We start from the raw sequence: 26733 nt of genomic DNA on the forward strand, positions 1-26733 counted from the left end.
TTGTTTTGTGAGATGGAAGAGGACTTTGTGGATTGGTGTTGGACATATGGGTTAATGTTGGACTTGTGGGCTTGGGCAGCACTGGGTTGGGATGTTTCCTTGATGTACACTTAACCTTTATATACAGTTCTCTCTTATACATGAGTTTCTGTGGATTTGTTTCTCTAAAGTACCCAGACCCACACAGGTGGTGATGCTGGAAGTAATGTCCTCAGTATTTCAAATACTAGCAGACTCACCTGTGGTGGCCAGGTTTCAGCAGAGCTTCTGCCTTGAGACAAACCAGGAAGAAAGACCTGGAGATCTGTATCTGAAATTAGCCAATGAACACCCTGTGGATCAATACAGAAAATCATCTACTAGAATGCTGGAATTTGGAGCCCTGTTGGTGTAGTGGTTACAAGGTGGACTGCAATCAACATGGTCGGCAGTTCAACAATAGCAACAGCTGTAAAGACAGGGCTTTTGACCCCCACAAACAGCTGTAGTCTTGGAATCACCCAGGGGCAGATATGAGTCAGCACTGGCTCAAGGACAGTGAGCGATCTTGCTGGAAAGAAGCCCTGGTGATCTAGTGGCTATGAATTAGGCTATTAACTGCAAGGTCAGTAGTTAGGAACCACCAGCCACTCTAAGGGAGAAAGCCAGGACTTTCTGCTTCTGAGATTCAGGAGCAGAAGAGTTACAGCCTTGGAAACTCACAGGGGCAGTTCTACTCTGTCCTGTGGGGCCACTGTGATGGCAAAGACCGTGCTTTATAGAGCTGGAAGATGCGTCCCTAGGTTGGGAGCCCTTGCCACGAAGGTGCTGTAGGACTGAGTTATATTTTGCTCTGCTGACCTTATGGCAACAGCTAACAGCAACCATAAAATGCAAATAATCCCTAAGTGGTTTACATATAGTAGCTCACGTAGTCCTCACAACTCTATGTTGGAACTGAACCACAGAGGATTAAGTAATCTGCCCAAATTTACATAGTAAGCAACTGGACTGGGGTTCAAACCACTGTCAACCACTAAACTATACGGCCTCGCAGACGCTTCAGTGGGTGCGTCATGGATGCTCATTCACTGCCATGGAGTCAAGGCCGACTCGTAGTGACCCTAACGGACAGGGTAGAACTGCCCCTGTGAGTTTCTGAGACTGCAGTGCTAGAGTTGCTGTGATTGAGGCTGGAAGCCCCGATTTATCCTCAGACCCAGGGCAATTTTCTCCCTGAAAGAGCGATTCAAGGCAGAGCTTTCTGCTTAGCACTCGGAAACACTAAAATGACTTAAACTTACAGTAAACATTTGTGTTTTTTGACTTCTTTGATGATTTAAGAATATGAATATGAACATTCAGGATCACAGTAGTAAAAAGCTCAAAACATACTGCCATCAAGTTGATTTCAATTCAGCCACTGAGAAGGTAAGACATTTTCATCTTCTTTTTAATATTTTATGTATATTAAAATAAGATGCAATTGCTTACTTACATTTTAGCCATTATATATAGATTTATTTGTGAAAGAATGTAAGAAGTGTAAATAATGTAAGCAAATAAATGTAAACAAATGTATGCAAATGTGCATACTATTTATACATGACATGTTACATATATTTGACATATAAAATGTGTATTGGACATATGAAATATAATATGTATTTTAGAGCAACATGGGTGGCATAGTCAGCAATGCACTGGGCTGCTAACTGCAAGGTCAGCAGTATGAAATCATTAGCTGCTGCTTGGAAGAAAGATGAAACTTTGTACTTCCAGATAGGTTACAGTCTTGGAACAGTTCTGCTCTGTCCTATAAGAGGGTCAACCTGAGGTGAAGCGTGCTCAAGGGCAGGGAGCTAAATTTGATATATACTATATGTAGGCCATGGCCATAATTGAAGCTTAACATTAGTTTTTACAATGTAAGTATGCATGTGTTTTCCTTTTAAAATGGTCTTTACATTACCTATCTAATCCCCTTAAAAGTCGTCTTTATGTTGTATTAGTTATGTCTGACGAACACCCGTGTGGATCTGGAAATGGGATTACCAGCTCTTACAGAGTATACAGCAACTACCTCCATCAAAGAGTGCCAGGTTTAGGAGGTTTACGGTAAAGCCATGTTTCCAAGGAGGTCAGTACAAAAAGCCAGCCTTCTACTGGCAGTTTCCGGGAGAGAAGAGCTTTCCAGGCATCGCAGCGTTTTGTATTTTCTCTAGGAGGTATTTATAATAGAAAAGGCACCATTGGAGTACTTATCAGTCTCTCCGAGTCCCCTGCAGTTTTGATGGAGTTGCTGATGGGCAGGGATTAAATTAGCCTGTGGTCAGCTCAGCATCATGGAAAACCTGGCCTCCAGCTGGAAGAAGGCCCCGTATTTCACTTGTGAGAGGAAGAACAAGTCTGCCCCTGTGTGTCAGAAGTGTGATACCTGCATCTTGGCCTGGAAAATCTTCTCTACCAAAGAGTGCTTCCAAAGGGTCAACGAGATGTCCCAGAGGAGGTTTCTAGTTAGCATCCTGAAGCAGTTAAATAACTTATACTTATTACACTATTTCCAAAACCTCCTTCAGAGCACACAGGGCAAAGACTTAATCTATCACCGGTCCCGAATCCATGTCAGCAAAAAGGAGGAGAAACTTGTGAAGGGTTCCTTGAACCAGATGCTGGATAAAACAGTGGAGGAGAAGATGAATGAAGTCTTGGCCTGGTTTGGGAGCAGCACCCACCGGACGAAGGCGAAGTACACGCTCTTGCTGCTGCAGATGTGTGACCCCAACTTACTGCTCACCGCCACCAATGTGGTCCAGGTCCTGTTCATGAGAGAACGGAACGCTGTCTTGGGTAAGCAAGGCCACAGGGAGAGCCCAGGGGTCCCTAAGTTCAGGTAGAAGGGCACCTTCTAGGCACCTTTCACAATCTAGGGGAAGGTTCCTTCTGCCTTCGGCTCTTGCTCCTTGGTCCTGTTTGCCAAAGGAGAAATGGCTGGCTGCAGGTTCCTTCTAGAAAGACTGTGAACTAACAACTGCAGAAGGAAGTATGTAACTTTTAACGGCCGATCATCTAGGCTTTCTGCATCCTTTCAAAACATTACCACCAAGACCCACTGCCGCCTCGTTGATGCTGACCTTTAGCAACCTAGGGGATTTCTAAGACTCACTGTAAGATTCCCAAGGCTGTATGGCTTTATGGGAGCAGGCAACTCTAACTTTCTCCCTCGAACCTTATGATTCGCAGCTCGGTGCTTACCAAATTTGCCCATAGGTTCAGAAATGGCTGGTCCCCTGCCTCTGCCTACTGAGCGTCAGCGTGGCTCCTGTTTGTGGGGTTGGATTGGGTGGGAAAGGAAGGTAGTCAGTAATCAGTTACCCTCGAGTCCGCTCTGACTTGTGGTGGCTGCTCAGGTGTTCCATGGAGTTTTCAGTGGCTGGATTTTTGAAAGTAGACTGCCAGACCCCGGACTGCTCCGGTTAATAGCCAAGCCTAACTGTTTATACCATCCAGGTACTTCCAGGAGTGCTGGAGGGGAAGCTATTACATTACTTTGCCCTTTAGCTGAAACTGTACAGAGATCAGACCAAGAGATTACAATTTAGGGCTTTTTAGTCATTCCTTTGGCCACATTTCTTGTTGCTGAACAAATTCTGATCTTGAGGTGTGGGGGGAGGGGGGGGCGTCACTTAAGCCTGGAAATTGCCAGAGTCAAGCATGTCTAGGGCAGTAGTTCTCAAGAGTCTGTTGGTATCAAAGTAACCAGGAGAGCATGTTAAAGCAGATTACTGGGCTCTGCCTCCGAGCTATAGGAGCCCCAGTGGTACAGAGGTTACATGTTGGGCTCTGATCCAATTCGAAACCAACAGCCGCTAATGGGGAGAAAGACTGGGCTTTCTACCCTGGTAAACAGTTACAGTCTCAGAAACCCACAGGGGGTTGCTATGAGTCAGCTTTGACTCTATGCCAGTGAGTTCGGTTTGGGGGGAGGGTTGGACCCCAGAACTGCTTATGCCATAGGTCTAAGGTGGGGCCTGAGACTCTGCACTGCTAACAAGCCCCCACATGATGATGATGGTGATTTGGGGCTAAAGACCACATTTGGAGAACCTGGGCGTCTCTAGTGTCAGTGAGAGTACATTGGCAATGCTTGACCAGCTGGGTCAGGGAAGCAAAGGGCCACAAGACATTTAGGGATAAAGGAGAGCCCCGGAGAGGAAAGGTATGGATGGTGTGGGGAAGCACAGGTTTAGTTGGAGACAGGATGAGAGCAAACTGGGAGGGAATTTCACCTGGAGGAGTTTCAGAATTTCATCTCTTGAAAAAAAATGCATGTTTATTTTGTTGCTGTTGAGAACACACACAGCAGAGCACACATGACTTCACTGTTTCTACACGTGCAGAGCAGGCACACGGATCAATTCCCTGAGTTGTGCAAACATCCTTACGCTTCGAGTTGTTCCTCTCAAACGGAAACTCACTGCTTCCTAGGTTTCCTATCTCTTCTTCCCAGTTGTCGTTGTTAACTTCCTTTTACGTATAAGCAATCTGTAAGAGTGAATGTAAGGCTTCAGGGGATAGATGTGCCTTAAGTTTAAAGATTATTTCGGGACAGTAGTGTCAGCAGTGGAACGTGAGCCCTTGACGGGTAGTCCTATTTGGGCGCTTTCTGAAAGAAGGAATTGTCCAGCTAGACAATCTGGAGGGCAATTGAAATCCAGTGGCTGTCCAGCCTCTTCTGACTCGTGGTCCCCCCCACAGGTGTCTGAGGAGAGCTATAGTCCCCAGGTCTCCCAATGGTTGATGTTTTCAGAAGGAGATGTCTAGACATTTCTCCTGAAATGCCTCTTAGTGGTCTAGAATTGCCAACTTTTCGGTTAGCATCTGAGAGCAGAAAACATTTACCTTCCCAAGAACTCCCATTAAGTCTCCATGTCTCAGATCCCTTGGTTTCCTTGGTGTGTCAAAGAATGATGATTTGGAACGAGGAAACAGTGGGGGGCGAAATCTGCAAACACTAGTGACACAATTTTAAGTTACAAACCAATTTCTTCAGCTCCTTAATTTTACACATCGAGCAGCTGAAGTCCATGAAGTCTGAGTGACTTACCAAGGTCACACAGCAAGGGGGGTGAGAATCAGGATTCCTCTCCTGAGCATCTTCTGTTGTGCGAGTCTATCCTTCTGGCCAGGAGAGCAGCCAACGGGAGCACACACATGCAGTACTCTACTGTTCTCGCTAAGAGACTGCCGCTCTCCACTGTAGGACCTCACTATTAAAAGAGTGAGTCAAAAAGAATTGCTACTAGAGTCCAAGTTCATACATGCAGGGTTTATTCAAAACAAAACGTGTGTGAGATTAGTGACTGACTGAAGCCAAGTTCTCTCAGTAACGCACTTGTCTTGTTCGAATTAGAATGCAAAAAAAATATATATATCCTTTTAGTACCATGGGGGTGGGGCGGGGGGAGAACAACTATTTTGAGTCAAGGCTAATAGCAGATTGTTAATGAGACTCAAGACATCTTCCCAAAGCATTGAAGGTTTGCAGCAAGTTTATAGGCATGCTGCCCCACATAACAGAACTGTTTGCAGATGGATCAAGAAGTTTAAGGAAGATTCGGGAAAACCTCAAAGATGAGCCAAGAGGGAAGACTGTCAGCTTCCATGAATGAAGGAACTATGGCTGAAGTCTAGAAATCGGTGGAAGATGGCTGTACAATTACCAGCGATAGATCCATTACAACAAAGAACGGATCTCTCCATCAGTCTTTCAAGCAAGATTGAAGCTAATGAAGACAATTTTGTATAGTTAATTGTAACCAGGGACACATCTTGGATTTACCAATACAATCCAGAAAGCAAGGCCCAATCAAAACAGTGGCTTCCAAGGGCTCTGTGGGGTCAATTAAATTCAGCTCAGAAGATTATGGCCACTGTTTTTGTTTTGTTTTGTTTTTTTATTCCACAGGGCTAATCTTAATAGATTTTTATTGGAAGGCAAAGGACAATCATGGGACTTATTAGGGAGAAGTTTTAAGAAAATGGAAAACTGCATTAGTGAGAAAAAGACCAAGAACGTTGCATCTAGACACACCCCCGCCGCCAGCATGTCAATGTACTTGCTCACTCATTGACAATTCCATTGGGCAATCTCACTCTGTCCACCATTCAGCCCTCATCTTGCTTCCTTGGGCTGCTTTTCGCTTCTCAAAAATCACAGAATATTGAATCCAGGAGCACAGTTGGGCTCCTAGAAGATGCCCACACTGCCATTTCAGTCTGATGTGAATCAAGGAAGCCACTTCTTTACAGGAGGGTTGTCGTTAGGTGTGCTGAGTCTGTTTCTACTCATAACGACCATGGGTACAACACCATGAAACACTGCCCTCTCCTGCCACAGCTCAGTTGTCGTTATGGTCTAGCCCATCATTGCAGCCACTGTGTCAACCCATCTTTTCAAGGGATGTCCTCTCTTTCACCCCCCACCCCACCCACCCCCAACCCCCTGCAAGCACAATGCCTTTTCTCAAGGATTGGTCTTTCTTGAGAACAAGTCCAAAGTACGGGATATGAAATCACCAGCCTTGCATCTTAGGAGCATTCTGACTGTACTTCTAAGACCAGTTTGTTTATTCTTTAGCTGTCCATGGGATTTACGACATTCTTCACCAGCATCGATTCTTTCTCTGTCATCTTGATTGAATGCCCAACTTCCAAATGCATCGGAGGAGATGGGAAATACCATAGGTTGGGTCAGGTACACATTCGTCCTCAAAGTCATAACTTTGCTCTGAACACTTCCAAGAGGAGTTACCCAATGAAATGTGTCATTTAGTTTCCCCACGGCTGTTGGCATGAACCTTGATTGTGGATCCAAGCCAGATGAGATCCTCAATTACTTCCATCTTTTCTATATGTTTCATGATGTTAATCATCGGTCCAGTTGTGAAGATTTTGACTTTCCTTATAGTGAAATGCAATCGATACTGACGGTTGCCATTTTTGCTCTTCATCGGCCAGTGCTTCAAGGCTTACTGCTTTCAGAAGTGTGCAGGTTTAGAGGGGGATAAGTCAAGAACCATGACTTCACTTTTTGTTGTTTTTGTCTAATAAAGGATTATGTGATTTTATAGCAATGCCTTCTGACTTACTCTCATGTACTGGAGTTGTATAAGTCCAGTTTCAGGCATGGCAGCCCACTGCCCTTTTCCTAGAGAAGATGCACTCTAAAAACAATACAGGTTTCTAATTTAGTGCAGGAGGATTATTTTGTTTTCCAAGTACTATTGTAAGAGAAATAAAAATGAGTGGCTTTAAAGAACCACATTTTTTTTGCTCACAGTTTAGGAGGCTTGAAGTTCTAATTCAGGTCACAGGATCCAGAGGAAGATGTTAGCTTTGTTGGCTCTGTGGAAAGAACCTAGCTTCAGCTTCTGAAGTACATGATTCCACATAGCCTGTCTTCCCCATATGTGTGCCTCCAATCTGCTCTTTCTCTAAGTTAGAAGTGATTTTGTTTAGGACGTACCCTACATTGGCATCGCACTAACCGGACAAAGATAACTCATTCCCCAAAGGAATTACATCTACAAGTATAGGGGTTAGGATTGCAACAACGCATATTTTGGGGGTGTGGGAGATGTAATTTAATCCATAAAAGGGAGTGCTTTGTTATCATTGGAGAAAATGAGGCAAGAGCAATAGAAAAACGAACCCTCTTTGAGCTCCTCTCCACAGAGCTCCAGACGATTTACATTGTGGCGGGTTGGCAGTCTAATAGGGGACTTTCTGAAAATTTTGCATAGAAACTCAGAGGTTCTCCTCCTTCCCCCTCCCCCCAAAAAGATATAACTGGGCTGATCGATTTTGTGTATATTTAAAAGAAACAAGTGAAAATGAAACTTCTTTCCTTTTTCCATCTCTTTCTTTTGCACACTTGCTTAAAGAGCAAACTTGGTTTCTTGTTTTCCAGGCCTTGATAAAGACTCCGAAGATGTGTTTTTTTCCCCCAAGAAAGACCACAACCGTGAATCTGAGGCCCCACATATTTATTGGACAGCTAGAACCAGACAAACATCCTTCCCTTTGTCCAAAACCTCAGGGAAAGAAAGCTTGGGGGTGGAAACTCTGGTTCCTGGTAAGTTAACCTTTAGTGCGAAACAAATACATGTGAGATTGGGACGTGCCAACAGAGTTGGAGGGGATGGCAGGGCAGTGGCACCTGGGGAAAACAGATTTGGGTAACTCTCATGCCCACCATGTGTTGTGTTCGTTGGTATGTATTTCCTCATCCAGTTCTCATAGCTGCTAAGGGGGGAAGCACGGTTTAAAACTGGTCAACCCAGTCTTCCACCTGTGCACCACGTTGCCTCTCAAAGACACGTTAAAAAATATAGATCAGAAGGGAAACTCCCTAAGGCGTCTTTTGAATTCTACCCTTTACAATCCACACCCTGCCATCTGGTTCCCAAGTTGTTGGCACCGTGGGCTCTTCAAGAACTCACCCCATTTGTGGCTCGTTCTTGTGTCATTCGATTTCGTCTTGAGGAAAACACAAAGGCAATGGAACATTTGATTCGAATCGTTTCCTTTTAAAATGCAGTTTCTAAGGAGAGATGTGAAGTAAGCAATCACACACACGATTGGGCAAAACTCGTGAAGGTGGTTAGTGTGTGAGTTAGGGGCGTGTTTGAGCAACACTGGCTTAGGGTTCAAAGTGAGGACCTAGTTTCAAATCCTGGCTGTCTCTAAAGCTAGTGACGCGTTGATCAAGATATTTGACATTCAGTTTCTATGGCTTTAAAATGGTGCCACTTCGTCAGTTTGTGGTAAGACCACGTGGCATGTCACAACACCACGCTTATCCAGTGAGTGACACAGTCTGTGACTAGTCCCCAGCCTACTGGTCTCCAGACTTGGCCTGCGAGTTCCCTGTCCGTGGGGCAGGGACAGGACACCCGGCAGATGCAGTCACAGTGCCCTTTTGTGCGCATGTTCCTTTCTCCACGACCTTGGTCTAACTAAGGTCAGCCGTGTAGAATTTAGATACTGATCTCACAACCCCTCCTAAATTGAATTTTGAAGAAAGCTATGAAATGCCTATAGGAAACAAATTATCGATTTAACAAAACAAAACAATTAAAAAAAACAGGGAATAATTCCAGTTTTAAAAGCAGAGAGATCAGTAGGATAAACACCCATGCACCCCGCTCACCAGTTGTATTCAGTGTCAACATTTTCCCAGTCTTATTTCAACCACTCTCCTCTTTGAAAATGGTGTAAAATCTTTCTCATGATAACATTTCAAAGGACCTTCACAGACACCCCCCTGAGTATTGCAGATTGCGATTTTCCAGGGATTTCCTTGCACTGGGAAGGCTGAGAATGATGGCATGCCTGGTTCAGGAAGCTCCATTTTCAGGTGACAGGAGAAATGACAAAATATCCAGTGGCCTAAGGGTTGGCTCTGACTATTATGGGGCTTGGGGTACGGACTTGTCTTGGCCTGGGGTCACCACAGAGACAACCTAATAATGCATCTTTCTCCGGTTTCATTCTAGAGGGGAAATGGAAGAATTCGCTTCACTTTATTTCCAAGATGAATGGGCTGTTTTCCAGAAAATCAAGTGTATCCAGGACAAGTAGCCTCCCCTTTGATTTCCTGGTTGACCAGGATACTGTTAGAGACCTGTCCTCAGGGGCCAGCCAGTACAAGGACTTTATCCGCCTCCTGCCCATCCACCTTTCCAAGCACATTCTAAGTATGTTGAGTGGTTACCAGATTCCTTGATAGACCTCTCATTTCAACTCAGTGCCAAAGGTAAAGACTTTGTTTCCCTCTCAGGTATGCTGGATAAGAGCACCCTGAACAGATGTGCCTCTGTGAGCCAGCACTGGGCCTCACTGACGTATCAGGTCAAGATGGACCTTTCCATGCACACATTCATTCAGAACCAGCTGGCCCTCTTACAGGTACTCCTCTCTGGGAGGGAAGAATTTGGAATCCAGTCTCATTTCCAGGTTGAGGTTGCCCTGTCCATGAGCCCCCTTTAAAAAAAAAATCATCTTATTGGGGGCTCATACAACTCTTATCACAACCCACGCATATATCCATTGTGTCAAGCACATTTGTCGCCCTCATCATTTTCAAAACATCTTCTTTTTACTTGAGCCCTTGGTATCAGCTCCTCATTTTTCCCCATCCCTCCCTCCACCCCCTTGGTAATTTATAAATTGTTGCTATTTTTTCTTTCTTTCTTTTTCTAGTCACAGAGCAATGCTATTTTTTCATGTCTTACACGGACCTACTTTTCTGGTATCTGTCCCTCTGGGAGGGGGTTATATGTAGATCATTGTGATTGGTTGCCCCTCCCCCACTCCCCACCCCTTCCTCTTACCCTCCTGGCATCAATACTCTCATTATTGATCCTGAAGGGTTTATCTGCCCTGGATTCCCCGTGTTTCCGGCTCTTATCTGTGCCAGTGTGCATGCTCTGTCTAGCCGGATTTGTAAGGTAGAACTGGGATTAAGAACTAGAGAAAAGTTACATGTCTTCTCCGTGCTACACTGCATCCTAACTGGCTTGTCTCTTCCTTGTGACCCTTCTTCTTTTTTTCCTTTTTACTTCCTTTCCCCCACCTCTCCCTCTCCCCTCCTTGTGACCCTTCTGTAAGGAGATGTCCAATTGCCTACAGATGGGCTTTGGGTCTTCACTCTGCACCCCACCTCATTCACATTGATATGATTTTTTTGTTCTGGGTCTTTGATGCCTGATGCCTGATCCCGTCGACACCTCATGATCACACAGGCTGGTGTGCTTCTTCTATATGGGCTTTGTTGCTTCCCTGCTAGATGGCTGCTTGTTTATCTTCAAGCCTTTAACACCCCAGATGCTATATCTTTTTATAGCTGGGCACCATCAGCTTTCTTCACCATATTTGCTTATACACCCATTTTTGTCTTCACCGATCATGTCGGGGGAAGGTGAGCATCACAGAATGCCAGGTTATTAGAATAAAATGTACTTGCACTGTGGGAGTATTTGAGTAGAGGCCCAATGTCTGTCTGCTACCTCAATACTTAACATATAAATATATATACATAGATCTATTTCCCTGTCATTATATATAAATATATTTACATGTGTACATGCCTGTATTTAGACCTCTATAATTGCCCTTTGCCTCCTAGTTCTTTTCTCTATTTCCTTTTACTTTCCTCTTATCCCACTATCATGCTTGGCCTTCATTCAGGTTTCAGTAATTTCTCTCAGTTACATTGTCCTTGATCAAGTCCTACCAGGCATCCTATTCCCTCCTCGCCATTGATTTTAGATCACTTGTTGATCCCTTGTCTCTGGGTTTGTTAACACCCACTTCCTTTCCTCCGCCTCCCCTTTCCCATGTCCCCTGGAACCATTGGTCCCATTGTTTTCTCCTCTGAACTGTTTATTCTTTCTGTCTTATTTAGATAGACATGCAGAGACAACAATAAACACAAAACAAGCCTATCGATTCCCTCCATCTGTGCGTGGCTGGCCTCCTGCCCCTCACAGCTGAACTTTCCTCAGCTTCAGCCACCGCTTCGTTTTTGTCAAGACTGCTGATGCTAGCCACTGCTTTGTCCTCCATGGCCTCCACATCCAGCCGAGATGGCATGCTCATTCAAGTCAGAAATGGAGGGAGGGCAGCCCCGGCACCTCACAAAGCAGAGAGAACGTTCGCAGGTGGCTGTATTACAGAGCAGGCAGCTGTGCATTTCTGGATCAGCATCGTACGGCACCCAGATGCTTGTGGTGGTGGGGAGGTGCCGTTGAGAAGGCAGAGTCCTAAAGACCTCACGGGGCCTTTTAGATTGCCGTCTTCACGAGAGCAGATTGTCAGATCTTTTTCCCCACAGGGTGCGGGGCGGGCTCCCATCACCCGCTTTTCAGTTAGCGTCTAAGCATGAAACCATGGCAACGTCAGGTTTACATGCCACAAAGTATATTCCCAAATTCCCCTGTATGCAATCATCACCTGTAGCATTTTCACTTCTCTGCTTTTTTTTCGCTGGAAGCCTAAACCATACACCTTGGATTGGCAGTAGCTCGGATGTCTCCTAGGGGAGTTAGAGGGGAGAGAGCAGGAAGAAGTAGGAACCAGGAGGCTGAGCAGGAAGAAGTAGGAACCAGGAGGCTGACGGCAGCGTGCAAAGCTGGCCACTGTTGCTCATGTCTTGCTGTTCTCCCTCCCAAGATGTCATGGCAATTATGCTCCTCGATGCAGTCTGCACACAGTGGGCAAAATGGGACCGACTTTTTTAGCCAGAGCTCACTCAAAGTTAGGCATGAAAGCGTGGCCCTCGGAAACATGTTTGGGAATGCTATCCTCTACACCTGTGGAGGGAATCCTGTTTGGAAAGGCGGTCTTCTTGTTATGGTAATTACACCCTATGTGAGTAGAGGCAAGTTCTAAACCTAATCTCTCTCTGTGTGTGTCTTACACACACGCACACACACACACGCAGTGGGATACCGAACGAGTGAAGAGTTGCCTGTCAACAAGGAGGAAGCGATGTGGCCTGCACCATGATTTGGACTCCTTGCCTCCAGATCAGTGAGAAAACTAATTTCTGGCCTTTCAAGCCCAGGGGCATCACTAGGGGGTAGTATCACCCAGTGTGGTAACTCATGGCGTCACCACCCATTGCCACCCATCACCCCGCCAATCTCCTCCCACTTCAGACCACACAAAAACCTCAGTAATGTTTGCTATCAATTTTCATCACAGACTAACATGTGATAAAGATCCTTGTAACATGCTTAAATGTCCTATTTCTTACATTTGGTGTGTTTGAACTGCCAACCTTGGGGTGAGCAATCCCATTGCTTAACCCAACGCGCCAGGGTTTCTTAATAGTTCTTCAGGAATATAAATTCTAACAGCAGTTGTTTTGTAAAATATTCCACATTGGATCCCAACATTCTTACTGTAACATTACTATTTACGAAGCAGAAGGCCCAACAAGATTTTCATCCTTTCTTCAAATTACTACTTCGTTCTCAAAACATTCATTGATACAGGTTGACAAACACTACTTACCACAAGATGATAGCTAAAACACCAGGAGACTTGACAAGATCAGGGCCTCTAAAAACACCCGCAACAATGACAACAGCAGTGTGTGCTTGGAGGGTGTGCAGACGAAACCACATGATGTGAAAGGCCATGGTAATTGTGCAATAAAGAGAGTCTGAAGCACATTAAAAGGTTCAGAAAGTCAATTAGCATAGTTTGAGTTTTGTGGGCATAGTGATAGGTATAATATTGGCTTATGACAAATGTTCTTCGTAACTACAGGGATGTTTTTAAAGTAAGAAATTAGTTAATTTCTACGGGACACAAAAATTTATACACAGACATTTTGGTACCATCCCCTCTGACGGTGTCACCTGGTGCAGTCCACAGCCCCTAGCGACAGGTCTCTTAAAGTCATAAACTTGTGATATTTGTGCTATGCCCCCTGGTATACTAGGTGTATATTTCAGAACTTGCTGAGAACTGGCTCCCCAGCCCCGACTCCTCTTGGAGTAGGAACCAAGAATAGCCATTTTCTGTGTCTCTGTTTGTTTGTTCCCAGGGAACCTACACTCGGGGTATAGATCCTAATTATGCCAACAAGCTTTTGATCCCAGTTCCTAACATGACAGATGATGAGAAGCCTCTGCGTGTGAAAAACCAGAAATGGAAACTGAGAACAAAGGTAGGTTCCAGTAGCATATGGGCAGGTGGCTGGCGAGTGTTATATTCCCATCGGCCATTGACGGTCAAGTGCAGACTCCACTCTTTCACACGAACAGAGGATCATGAAAGGCAGCATTCCCCAAGGAAGAACAGAGTTCTCTGCTCCTACAGATAAGCTGTGTGGCCTCAGAGTTACCTCCTCCCCTCCAGCCTCAGTTTCCTTAGTTCATTTTGGTGTTCTCTCAGGGTTCTTCCTAGCTTTAAATCCCAGGGCCATATTCTATGAGGATGAGGGGTGTGTGTGTGTGTGTGTGTGTGTGTGTGTGTGTGTGTGTGTGTGTGTGTGTATACATACACACACACATACATACATACTCGGGTTCCAATTCATACATGCCCGGGCCTGTTTCAGATAAACCATGCGAAGCATGCCTTTGCCATCAGTGGCTGGTTGCAGACAAGTTCTTCCGTAAAGTAAGGCACTGCTTTAGTCTTGTTAGAGCGCCTTCCAAAAAAAGGCTTATTTAGAATTTAGGGCTACTATCAAATTTTTAAAAATATTTTAAGTGGACACCTTCCTAAGTTACTGACACTTTGCAGCAATGTGTGGGAACGCTGCCCCATGGAAAACAAATCTGTAGATTTTAAGGAAGGTTGGAAAGACCTCAAAGACGAATTCCAGGTGGCGAGGTCCGTTCAGAGGGTTATGGCACCTTTTGAGATTCCAAAGGGGGGCATCACGATCGAGTTTATTTCAAAGGACATAGGACAGTCGTGGGGGTTGTGATGGAGTTTTAAGAAGCTGGAACCATGCATTGGTGAGTAAAAGGCCAGGAACGTTACATGAAGGAGTCCCCCCACCGCCCCCCCCCCAACATGACAAAGTACCCACTCATTCTTCAAGGCTTGCAAGGGCTGTCCTACAAGAATTTTAGTGGGAAACCATATCCTAGCCACACCTTCAGACTTCTTTTTTGTTCTCCAACCCAAAGAACCTTGAGAAGACTCACAATTTGAAACCTCGAGGATGTCCAAGCTGCGCGTTTGATGTGGTGTACATCAAAGGCCCCAGAAATCTTCAAGGAAAAGTTAGAGAGGTGGAGGTTAGAAGTGTGTAGACCTAAGTGGAAGATGTATCCAGAAAGAATAGCTTTCTATTTTGATCTTTTTGTTTTAAAAGGTTCCTATGAGTTTGTAGCCACACTTTTTGACTCGCTCTTGGTGGGGCAAGTGCTCTACTTTGCGAGGCAATCTTAAAGACAAATTAAGACAGCAAACTTTGAAAACTCTGAGGAGCAAATGCCTAATTTGTGCAGCAATAATGTTACTTATGGCCTGACTTCCCAAGAGCATCCTTTCAGGTACCAATTATAAAAGTGCAAAAAGCCAGAGAAAATGCCAGTCAAAATAAATGTCTTTATTTTGTGGGCTTGCTCTTTGTGAACTGGTTTGGGAGATGTTGTGCCATGAGAGACATTTGGAATTCAGGATTGAATGCTTGTGGAATTTGGGGGACCCAAGAGGAAGTGGCAACAGTTGTGTCACATGGATTGCAACTAGTATTATGAAGCAAAATGTATAAAATTTGTTAAATGGATCTTCCCTCTAAACTTTGGCAAAATTACAAATGAAAGAGAGAAAGGAGGGAAGGAGATTATGGAATCAGTGCATGTATATAATACAAAGAGGTTACAGAAAACTCTGGACTCTTTTCTAACTCATTAACCACTTTAGCTTATGCTCATCAGCCCTTTACCGCATAGCAGCGACCGCAGCCTGAAGAACAAGAATCCAGACTTTGGTGCCTGCGCCTTAGAAAACTCTACTCCGACGTGCATCTGGGCCCCCAGGTAAAGCTGGAGCCACAGTTTCACATCAAGTATTTTGTTGGTAGACTGACTACAACCTGTGGACTGCGTACCAGAACCAAGAGACTCAGCTGGTCAACATGGAGGAGAGAAATGTTTTCTGCGGAACCTACAATATCCGTATTCTCTCTGACACGTAGGTACTAGGGTCAGGACCTAGGTCTTCAGAACCCTTGAATTAGTAGCATTGTTATCTTAGGATCCCCCTGATTTTTGTTTAATTCAAAGGGCAATCCTTTCTTCAAGTTTTACCTAAAAAAAGTGTTACCTGAAACTTGCATGAGATCTCATTTTGAGAATAGATGTTTGAGTTTGCACCATTCATAGTGCAAACTATGGAGTACAATTCTCCCCTAGAGTTTGGGGTATGCTGGCTAATAATCTTTATCACAATTCACATGTGTGCAATATTTCTTTATTTTGATTTTCTTTTAATTTTCTTGTAATTTTAGTAGTAGCATGACTATTAGAAGAGAAATCCTCCAAATTCTAAGGGGAAAGCAGAGATCTCCTGTAACCTTTTCATTTTACGATAGTCATTGATAATATGCATCAACATATTTTTAGAATTTTTTATTTGAATATGTCAACACATATTTCAAATAGACATGGGGTTATTATATATGCATATATTTGTGTTGCCCATTCCAGCAAAATATTGTAGATAGCTTTCCCTGGTAATTATGAAAATTATGTTTCTAATAATTACACAGTATGATGTGATTTGGATATGCCATACTTTAGGCATAGGACCTTTTTAGTCACAGGAAATTCCATCTCTACTTTTTACCCTGAATCTTACAACAACATTGCATCTTGAAAATAGAGCAATAGAGGGAAAATAAAGCAGATAGAGCAGAGGGAATGGGAGATTTTTTATGCATAGTAAGCAACGAGGGTTCTTTGAAGCAAGAATGACTAATTACACTCTAGTTAGATGAGTGAGACAAGGACAAAAGTATCAAGAATCTCTCCTCATCTGTGACAACAGATTTCTGTTTTCATGGAATAATCACATTTTATATTTCTGAGGCTATTCACAATAATATCTCTTTTCATCAAAAAATGTCTCAGTTTGGATGGTACATTATTTGGCAGCCCTGGTCATGTTTTACCTATTTGATAGTATTCCTGTAATTAAAAAATTACACCAACTGGCCATGGTTATTGAATCATAAACCTGTCTTAAGGTCAAGTCCATATCTGATTCACTTTGGTATTTTCCATAGTATCTACTAACAGAGGTCTTTGAACATAACACATGCTCACTGAAGATTGAAAAAAATCAATCCGTGGGACATGCAGTGAATTTAAGGATTTTCACTGTGATCCCCTGGAGTGTTCCTTGATAAAAGGTGTCTGTGAGCAAACATGCGTGGGAAACACCATCTAGTCCAGGAGTCGGAAGCGACTCCCTGCCAGACAACAATGATCTCGGTTGAAAATTTTGCATATATTAACAGAAGTTCTGTGTTAAATGAAATGAATTCAGTGGGTTTAAATTTGTATTTATAAGCATGTTAAATGATGTAGTTTCTTTCTAAGAACATCAATGAATAATTCATAGGGCATACATGAAGTCAAACACACCTTGGGTAGATGTAAATATCATTCACATGTAAGGATAAGGTGACATTCAGATATGCCAAGAGAGGCAATTATTGGAGCCCTCAGGATTTATCTAGGAACATCCCGAGTATATCCCTCCCCTAGTGAGATTAGTTCAATCCTTTTCAGCAAGTGTGCGTTGAGGGCAAGTCATTGGATGTATGTTAGCTGTACTCTCAAAAAACTCCAAACCCACTGTAATCAAGTCAATTCTGACTCATGGCGACCCTACATATTGACTGTATGCCATCCTATAATTAAAATGGCATAGATCTTTCCCTCAAAAGGCTCATAATGTACTATGAAAAGTAGACTCTCTAAATCCACAAATATTTTATACTTAAGAGCTGTGATGTAGGTGTTATGTAAAGTGTTGTGGGAACACAAATAGTAATTACTTTGGTTTAGAATGGAGTCGGGGCTAAGAAGGCTACAGAGAAGCAACACTTCGTTTGATTTAGGTCACCGTGATGGTGGCATCTAGATTGTCCAGGAATTATCAGTTAAGAACCTTCACCATTTCTTCTTGGTTGGGCTCTTTAAGACACTTCTCTGGTTCATAAGCCTACTCTATGCCTTGTGAATATCAGTGATGTAAATGACCAAAGTAAACCCTGAGGTGGTGACAAAAAGATGAAATTGCAAAACTGAAATTAAAAAAACAACAACCACCTGAAATGAGTTCCCTGCCAATTAAACATTCAGGAAAACATATCCAGATTATGAGTATGGGTTCCTGGGATCTGATAGAGAAGGCTACTGCAGGTATCTTGGCAGATGCCCACGGGGCTTTTGCTTTTTGCTACCACCCTTGTTGGGAAGCCCCAAACTCCATCACACCACTTGCAGGAGAAAGCCACGGTGCTAAGTCACATCTAGGAAGGACGCTTATTCTTCTTTCTTGGCTAATCCTGTTTCCTGGCAATGCAGGTGGGACAGGAACAGGATCATCCACTATTCTGGAGGAGAGCTTATAGCCGTGTCGTCAAATCGGAAGATCCACCTGCTAAACATTGCACAAGTAAAGCAGATCCCCGTCCAGTTTCGGGGACATGCTGGGAGCATCCGGTCCCTCTTCTTGTGTGAAGAGGAAAATTTTCTCCTCAGTGGGAGTTATGACTTGAGCATCAGGTGAGGAGCCCAAGGAGATGATCTTTGAACCCCCAGGAGCTGCTGTCACTTTGTAGGAGAGCATGCATCTCTGTTTTCTATGGATTGCAGAATTATCCTATATGATACTGATTTCTACAGTAAGCCCTCTGATATTTTGTGTGTGCAAAAACTAATAATTTGCATATTGTTTAAGGTTGAATGAGATAGAGTTATTACCATGATCAGATATAATTTCAGATAAAATCAGATATATACTTTGAAGATGACTGACAATATACCTTTGAACAAGCCTCATACACATGAGCACCACAAGATACATCCAGTGACGTAGAAAACACCTCTTTTTTTAACATTCTTGAGTGAAGAAACAATTTATGATATTTTATAGATTGCTTTAGGGGAAATTGATTTTTTAAATAGATTTTTGGTGGCTTTGAATTATACATGCAAAATAGTGCTTAAAATGTATGTGTAGATGTTTTCAGGAAAATCTAATAAATATTCAAATACCTAGACTCCGGCCTAGAAATGGCCCGTGACCGTACTCCATAGCTCCCTGTGTGCCCTTCTCTTATTGCTTCCTCTCCCGACCTACCAGAGGCAAAGTTACATTACACTTCATAGTAATCGCCCCTTACAATTGTTTACAGTTTTTACTACCTGTTTATGTATCTCTGAATACATTGATTACTTTTGCCCGTTTTAAACTTAAGGTAAATGGAATTGTATTTTCAAAATTAATCTATGCCTTGATCCTCATACTTAACTGTGTTTCTGGGGCTATCAGTCATTTCTGACTTAGCGCAATCTTGGCGTATCAGAGACTTTACATCTTTCTGGGAGCAGACAGCTCCGTCCTTGCCCCTGGTAGGTTTGAATTGCTGACCTTGTGGGTAGCAGTGCAATGGGTAGCCTACTACGTCACCAGATGCCCTTTGATATGCTGTTCTTGTTCGGTGCCCTCAAGTCAGTTCTGACTCATAACGACTCTGCGTACAACGGAGTCAAATACTGCCCAGTCGGGCACCGTCCACGCCAATCGTTCTGTGAGCACCCATCGTCACAGTCGCTGGTCAGTCCATGTTCGTTATGGGGGAAACCATTTAATTGAAACATAAATAAACAGGTAAAACAGAAACCTTACCCAACACTGCACACAAATGTAAACTGCAAATAGATTTTAAAAATGTGAATGTGAAGAAATGTCATCTAAAATGTAATGTTGAAAAATTGATGCAGCTTTATGACCTAGAGTGGGGAAGGATCACGGGCATAAGTAAAGACAACTGATAAACTCAACATTTTTATTACAATCATACAGAGTTTTGTTCAAGTTAAAAGACCGATTAGAGAATAACTGATATTTGCAATGCAAAAAATAAGTAGATAAAAAGGTCGACGGTTCAAACACACCAGCAGCACCTCAGGAAAAAGACGAGGTTGATTGCTCATGTAGATATTTACAGTTGTGGAAACCCTCTTATCAGATTGCTATAAGTTGGAATAGACTTAACGGCAGTAGGTTTTTTTGGTTTTGTTTGTTTACTAACTTTCCTAAATGTGTGGGTAAAGTTAGTTTAAAAAAAGTATACATTACAACTCAATGAGAACAAAACAAAAATCCTCACAAGTAGACCAGTACGCATTATCATGATAAGCGGAGAAAAGACTGAAGTTGTTAAGGATTTCATCTTGTTTGGATGCACAATCAATTCTCATGGGAGCAGCAGTCAAGAGTAAATGTTGAAATATACTGGATAAATCTGATGCACAAGACCTATTTACAGTATTGAAAAGCAAGGATATTATTTTGAGGACTAAGGTGCACCTGACCCAAGTCATGATATGTCAGTCGCCTCATGTGCATGTGAAAGTTGGACATTGAATAATACAGACTGAAGAAGAATCGATGCATCTGAACTATGGCGCTGGCAAAGAAGATGGAAAGTGCCATGGACTGCCAGAAGAACAGACAGGTCTGTCTTGGAAGAAACACAACCAGAACAGTCCTTTAGAGGTGTGCTGGTCTGGGCGCTTTAGAGAAACAAATCCACAGACACTCATAGAGAAAGTTTTATGTAAAGTTTAAGTGCGCATCAAGAAAACATCCCAACCCAAGCCCACAAGTCCAACATTAACCCATATGTCCAACACCTATCCACAAAGTCCTCCTCCATCTCACAAAGCAGATGCAATGATGCCGACTGCAGGAGGAAAGCCGAGTCAGGGAGTGTGTAAGCATCTCAGCGCTGGCAGGGGTCTCCACATGGCTGCTCCAGCACCCAGGGCTGCATCGGGGTAGGTCCATGTGGCTTCTCCTCAGGGATGTCTTGCAGGAGGTCAGCCTTGCAAGCTGAAGCTGGCAACTGGCTAAGGCAGCTGCACCCTGGTGCGACCATCACAAAGCAAGAGACCTGAGAACTAGAAAGACGAGGCTCACCAAACCATTTATCCCTCTGCCCTTCAATTGATCCCACATGTGTTTATCGGCCAGGTTGGCACAATAAACTAACTCAAGAGGCGAGGAGAGTGAAACTGCGTCTCACATACTTTGGATATGTTGTCAGGGGAGACCAGTCCCTGGCGAAGAACCTCATGCTTGGGAAAGTAGAGGGGCAGTGGAAAGAGGAAGGACCGTGACAAGATGGATTGACAGGGTTGCCACGATGGCCCACCGATGAACAGTTATGAGGATGGAACTGACTCAATGGCTCTGAAAGCAATTTGACCCAGGTCTTCTACTACCATGCCAAACAGGAACAGAGAGGATGGGCTGCTTTACCATGCTTTCTGTAAGAGGCCTAAGTTTATCTCTTAATCACAAGGCTTGTGTGAATTTTGTTAATAAATGGATAACACTAAATTCATTGCCATTGCGTCCATTTTGACTCATTCGTTTTATGAAATCATGGAAGTTCCTTCTAGTTCTACAGTGTTTATCAAATACCTTGTATATATGTATTGAGAAAACCTAGTTGGACACTCAGTCCACCATGATGCTCTCACTGCCATCAAGTTGATTCCTACTCAAAGTGACTCTATGAACTATATGTCCCACCCTATATATATATATATATACACCCCACCCTATATCTATATCCAAACCGATAAAGACACCCCACCCTATATCTATATCCCAACCAATATATACACACAATCTATATATACACTCCAACACACACATATTATATATCCCAACCTATTAGGTGTATAAATTTAGAAAAGTTAGTTACTTAATTTCCATATATGTGCATATCACTGCCATCGAGTTGACTCCTCCTCGTGGGTATCCTGTAGGACAGGGTAGAACTGCTCCTGTGCGTTGCTGAGGCTGGAACTCTTTATGGGAGGAGAAAGCCTTGTCTTTCTTCTTGGAGAGGCCTTGCGGTTAGCAGCCCAACACGTAACCCAATATGCCACCCGGGTTGGGAGTAGAAATGGGATCAAATATGATTGCAGCTGGGATAAAATTGAGACCTTGCACTTGAGGTTTTGACCATGCAGTTCCCTTTACTGCCTTTCAGTGACTTATAGATCTAAAGTAATAGCGTGTAGTACGAGTCCTTCGGCTCTCAGAAAGTCTCAAAAATAACCTTTCGGTTTGATTCCCGCAGATACTGGGATCTGAAAACTGGGAATTGCATACGAATCTTCAATGGCCACCAGGGTACAGTCACTTGCATGGATTTATATAAGAACAAACTTGTCTCTGGAGCGAGAGATTGCCAAGTGAAAGGTGGGAGAGATTTGCCTCAAACTTTCTAAGTTTCCCCGAATCCATAGATTTCCAAAATATTTATGGACTTCCCTCATTTCTACAGGTGGTAATTTATTCTCTTATCCATGTCTCCATTACTTCATCAATCCACTCATTCACTGTGCTAGATGTTGGAGGACAATGAATGTGATAATAGCCCATCAGATGTGCCTTTTTTCTCACAAGGTTCAGGATCTCCTAACAAAGAGTAATATATAACAAAGTGCTGTCATTTGTTGAGCACTAACTTTACATGCAACTCACACGGTGATGAGTACTTTACATACATTAACTTATTCAACTCTTGCAAGAAATCCGAGAAGTCAACGGAGAGGAACTCATTGCTGCCTAGTTGATTCCACTCACAGTGACCTACATGAGAGGGTAGAGCGGCACAGGAAGGTTTCTAAGGCTAATCTTCAAGAAAGCAGGTGGTCACATCTTTCTTCACTGCTGGTGGATTCAAACGGGAAACTTTTGGCCTAGTGCTTAATACTTTGCACCATCAGGGCACCTGGCTGCAGAGGAGTATCTAAAATTCAGAGAGAAAAGCAAATGGCCCCAGAATAAAGCTGCCGTGTAGGAGCGTTGGGAGTGGCGGTGTGGCTCTAAGTCACATGCCCGTAATCACATGCAGAGTCCCAGGGCACCACAGAAATGAGAGTAAGTGAGGGGAAGCTCCACAGAGGGAGCTAGCTGAGTGGAGGAGGGGGCTTCAAAAAGTTTCTGGGGGAAAAAAAAATCCATTATCTTTTCATTCCATTTTTCTACTAACTTTTTGAAGGCCCGCATATTATTACTTGTGTATTATTTAAGTGCTACATGAGCATTGTTAGTTTTACAGACAAAGCACAAGGAGATAGGGAATATTCGAACCAGCTGCCCTTTTCATTAGCTACTGAGTGCATTCACTTAACCACGTGCCCCACTCGGGGGCTCCAGGAACATCGGAAGGAAGAGCTTGACGCATTCAAAGGATAAATCCTTGTTGATCGTTTTATATCATTGATTTTATATCATTGTCGATCATGTGGAGCCTTAGGATAACTCTGTCAGATGTGTACTTTGACTAGCTCTAAGCACAGGAAACCATGCACAGAAGGATGAAAGAAGAATGTGTTCAGGGACTCCCCATTGCTTGGTGTGACGGGATTGCAATGTGTGGTGTTAGCAAAAAGGCTGGTAAATTCACTTGGAACCAGAGGATGAAGGACCTGCTACGTCGTGGTAAGAAGTTGAACTTTTTTTTGCAGGATATTAGGAGCTATAAAGGTATTTTAAGCTGAGGATTGGCATGATAGAAAGATAATTGTGAGTGATAATGTGGACTTGTTGAGAAATGACTTTCTGGAGGCAACAGATAAGTTAGGAGACTCGTCAGGCTACAGGATTACAATGGTGTCTCCAGGACATCTGAGAATACATAAATGAACAGAGTCAGATGGATAAGTTTACGTTAGATGGTCCAGACTGGAAGGAAATATCTAGAAGGAGAATTGGGGGATTTAACCACCACGTACCTGTCAGTGTCTGTGCCAGGGTGCTTGCGTATGGCTGTGCTATTGTAAGCTATGCCGATGATGTTCCATGTGCCAGCAGGGTCACCCACGGTGAATAGGTTTTAATGAGGCTTCCAGACTAGAGAGAAGCTAAAAGCTGTCCACTTCAGAAAAAGTTAGCCATTGCCAAAGCTGTGACAGGCAGCTGATCATTGTCTGGCATAATTCCAGAAGAGAAGTCCCTCAGGTTGGAAGGCACTCAAAATGCAACCATGGAATAGCTGCTTCCTCAAAGTAGAGTCCACCTAAATAACACAGATGGGGCAAAAATGTGAGACCTTCATTTGCAGATGGACATGCTTCAAAATGAGAAGAAACAGCTGAAAACGCTTTAATCACTGGACATGGAGTGTACAAAGCATGAATTTAGGAAAATTTGAAGTTGTAAAAAATCAAATGGAATACAGAAAAGACGATCCTAGGCCTTAGTGAACTGGAATGCCATTGTACTGGCTACTTTGAACCATGCAGACAATCACGAGGTTTACTATGCTGGTGATGACAAATTTAAGAGGAATAACATCATATTCATTGTCAAAACGAACATTGAAAGACCTATTGTGAAGTATAATACTGACAGTGATAGGATAATATTTATAAGCCTAACAGGAAGACCAGTTAATAGAACTATATTCAACTTTACACACCAACCATTAAAGCCAATGATGAACTTCTTCAGCCTGAAATTGATCAGACATGCAATAAAGATGCACTGATGATAGGAATGTGAAAGTTGGAGGGCTCAATAGTTGAAAAATCTTGGTGATAATAAAACTGTAGTGATCTTTGTACATGATAGTATTTTGCTAGCCCAAATGATTTACTCATTACAAATACCTTTTTCCAGCAACATCAACAGTGATGTAAATGTGGATCTTGACAAGTGGAATACACAGGAATCAAATTGACTATGTCTGTGGTCGATAGAGATGATAGAGAAGTTCAAATCATCAGCCAAAACAAAGTCAGAGGCCTACTGTGAAACAGAACATCAATGTCTCATAGGCAACTTCAGGTTTAAGTGGAAGAAAATTAAAAACAAGTCCACGAGAATGAAAATATGACCCTGATTATATGCCATTTGATTTTAGATACCATGTCAAGAACAGATTTGATGCATTAGAAAATAATGACTAAAGACCAGACGAGTTTGGGGATAACATTAAGAACACCATTCACCAAGATAGCAACAGATCATTTTAAAAGGAAGGCCTTCCATACGACCTTGACTCAAGCCCTGTATGTGTCCACTGCCTCACTGCCAGGCGCCATTTCCTGACCTAACTCACTGGGTCTCAGAACCTGCCCCGGGGCTCAAGACGCCCTGTCCCTTTCTCTGCTCTCTCTTCCTCCCAGAAGTTCTTGCCCTGCCTCAGTAAAATCTTTCCCAACGTCAAAAGAATCATTAAAAAGATTAGAAAGAAGGCAAAGACTAACATTGATGTCAGAAGAGATGCTGAGATTTGCGCTTAGGCATAGAGTAGCTAAAGCTAATGGAAGAAATGATGGAATGAAAGAACTGATCAGAAAAATTTCAAAGACAGATGGAGAGGACAAAGCAAAATACTTTGATTACCTGTGCAAAGACCTGCAGTTAGAACACCGAAAGAGAAGAGCGTGCTTGTAATACTGAAGGATTCAGTGGGTGAAATACTGACTGATGTAGGAAGTGTCAAAAGAAGACAGAAAGAATACACAGAGTCACAATACCAACAGCGTCACGATGCCAAAAAGGACTGGTTAGTGTCCAACCACTTCAGGAAGAACTGACAATCCTGAAAGAAGAAGTCCAAGCTGCTGGGAAGTAATCTGGGGAAAACAAACCTCCTTGAAATGATGGAGCAATGATCAAAATGTTTTGTGTTTGTTTTGGGTTTTTTTTGGTGCCCCCTCTGAGGCACTAAGATCAAATTTTTTAAAACATTTTATTAGGGGTTCATACACCTCTTATCACAGTCCATGCATATACATACATCAATTGTATAAAGCACATCTGCACATTCTTTGCCCTAATCATTTTCTTTTTTTACAATTTATTAGGGGCTCATACAACTCTTATCACAATCCACACATATACATCCATCAATTGTATAAAGCACATCCGTACATTCTTTTGCCTAATCACTCTCAAAGCATTTGCTCTCCACTTAAGCCCTCTGCATCAGGTCCTCTTTTTTCCCCCTCCCTCCCAATCAAAATGTTTTTAAAAATCCACTGCAGCACTGGAAGCTTCCATTTGTATATGCTAAAATTTAGAAGGCAGCTACCTGGTGGCAAACAGACTGAAAGAGATTCATATTATGCCCATTGTAAAGAAGGGTGGCCCAACAGAATGTGGAAATTATCTAATATCATTAGTATCACATTGCTAGTAAAATTTAGCTGAAGATGGTCCAAAAACAATTGCAGCAGTACATCATTAGGGACCTGCTAGAAATTCAAAGTGGATTCAGAAGAGGGCCTGCAATGAGGAATAGAATTACGACATCAGACAGAGCTTGGCAGAAAGCAGATACCAGAAAGATGCTTATTTGTGCTTTATTGACTGCAGGCTCCTTCTGTGTGAATCCTGACAAAATGTGAATAGTGTTAAAAAAAGAAGAATGAGAATTCAGAACACTGAGTGGTGCTCATGAGTTACCTAGACATGAAACAAGAGGCAGTCATTCCAACAGAACAAGGGGCTATTGAATGGCGTGTATGTCAGGGGTATATCTTTTCACCATACTTATTCAATCTATATGCTAAGCAAATAATAAGAGAAATTGTACTATATGAAGAAGAATGCAGCATTGGGATTTAAGGAAGACTGCAGAGAAGTGAAATTCTGTGGTAGGACTTTTCCATCCATAGCTACTCTCACCAAATAACACCATGCATATAAGGTGTAGAAGTCTCTCATGAGAGAATTGATTAGTTTTACCATTGGTCAGTTATGCCATGTATTTGTATAAAGTGAGCCACCTCTGAAGCAGGAAAGAGAATCCTATGCCCAGCACAAAGTAAACCTGAGAACAGAATATGACCGAGATCCCTGTGTGGAGAAGCAGCAGCAGTGGGAAAGGCAGCAGCCCTGAGACCATAAGACAGGGTGGTGGGCTTCCCTGTCCACACAAGAAATAAA

At 43.0% G+C, this 26733-nt stretch overlaps 1 protein-coding gene across 1 annotated transcript in view; it reads left to right on the forward strand.

Annotated features, from left to right (window-relative positions):
* The first annotated feature begins 1860 nt into the window (after positions 1-1860).
* The window catches only part of LOC142459457 (F-box/WD repeat-containing protein 10-like), a 52181-nt gene continuing 27308 nt past the window's right edge, over positions 1861-26733 (forward strand). Inside the window, exons 1-8 of the mRNA XM_075561048.1 lie at positions 1861-2829; positions 7952-8116; positions 9540-9740; positions 9824-9951; positions 13601-13723; positions 15599-15708; positions 18111-18311; positions 21908-22029. Coding sequence (XP_075417163.1) covers positions 2325-2829; positions 7952-8116; positions 9540-9740; positions 9824-9951; positions 13601-13723; positions 15599-15708; positions 18111-18311; positions 21908-22029 — 1555 coding nt within the window. The 5' untranslated portion in view covers positions 1861-2324. The remainder of the gene's footprint in view (positions 2830-7951; positions 8117-9539; positions 9741-9823; positions 9952-13600; positions 13724-15598; positions 15709-18110; positions 18312-21907; positions 22030-26733) is intronic.

Source organism: Tenrec ecaudatus, chromosome 10 (assembly GCF_050624435.1).
Source record: "Tenrec ecaudatus isolate mTenEca1 chromosome 10, mTenEca1.hap1, whole genome shotgun sequence".
Classification (NCBI taxonomy): domain Eukaryota; kingdom Metazoa; phylum Chordata; class Mammalia; order Afrosoricida; family Tenrecidae; genus Tenrec; species Tenrec ecaudatus.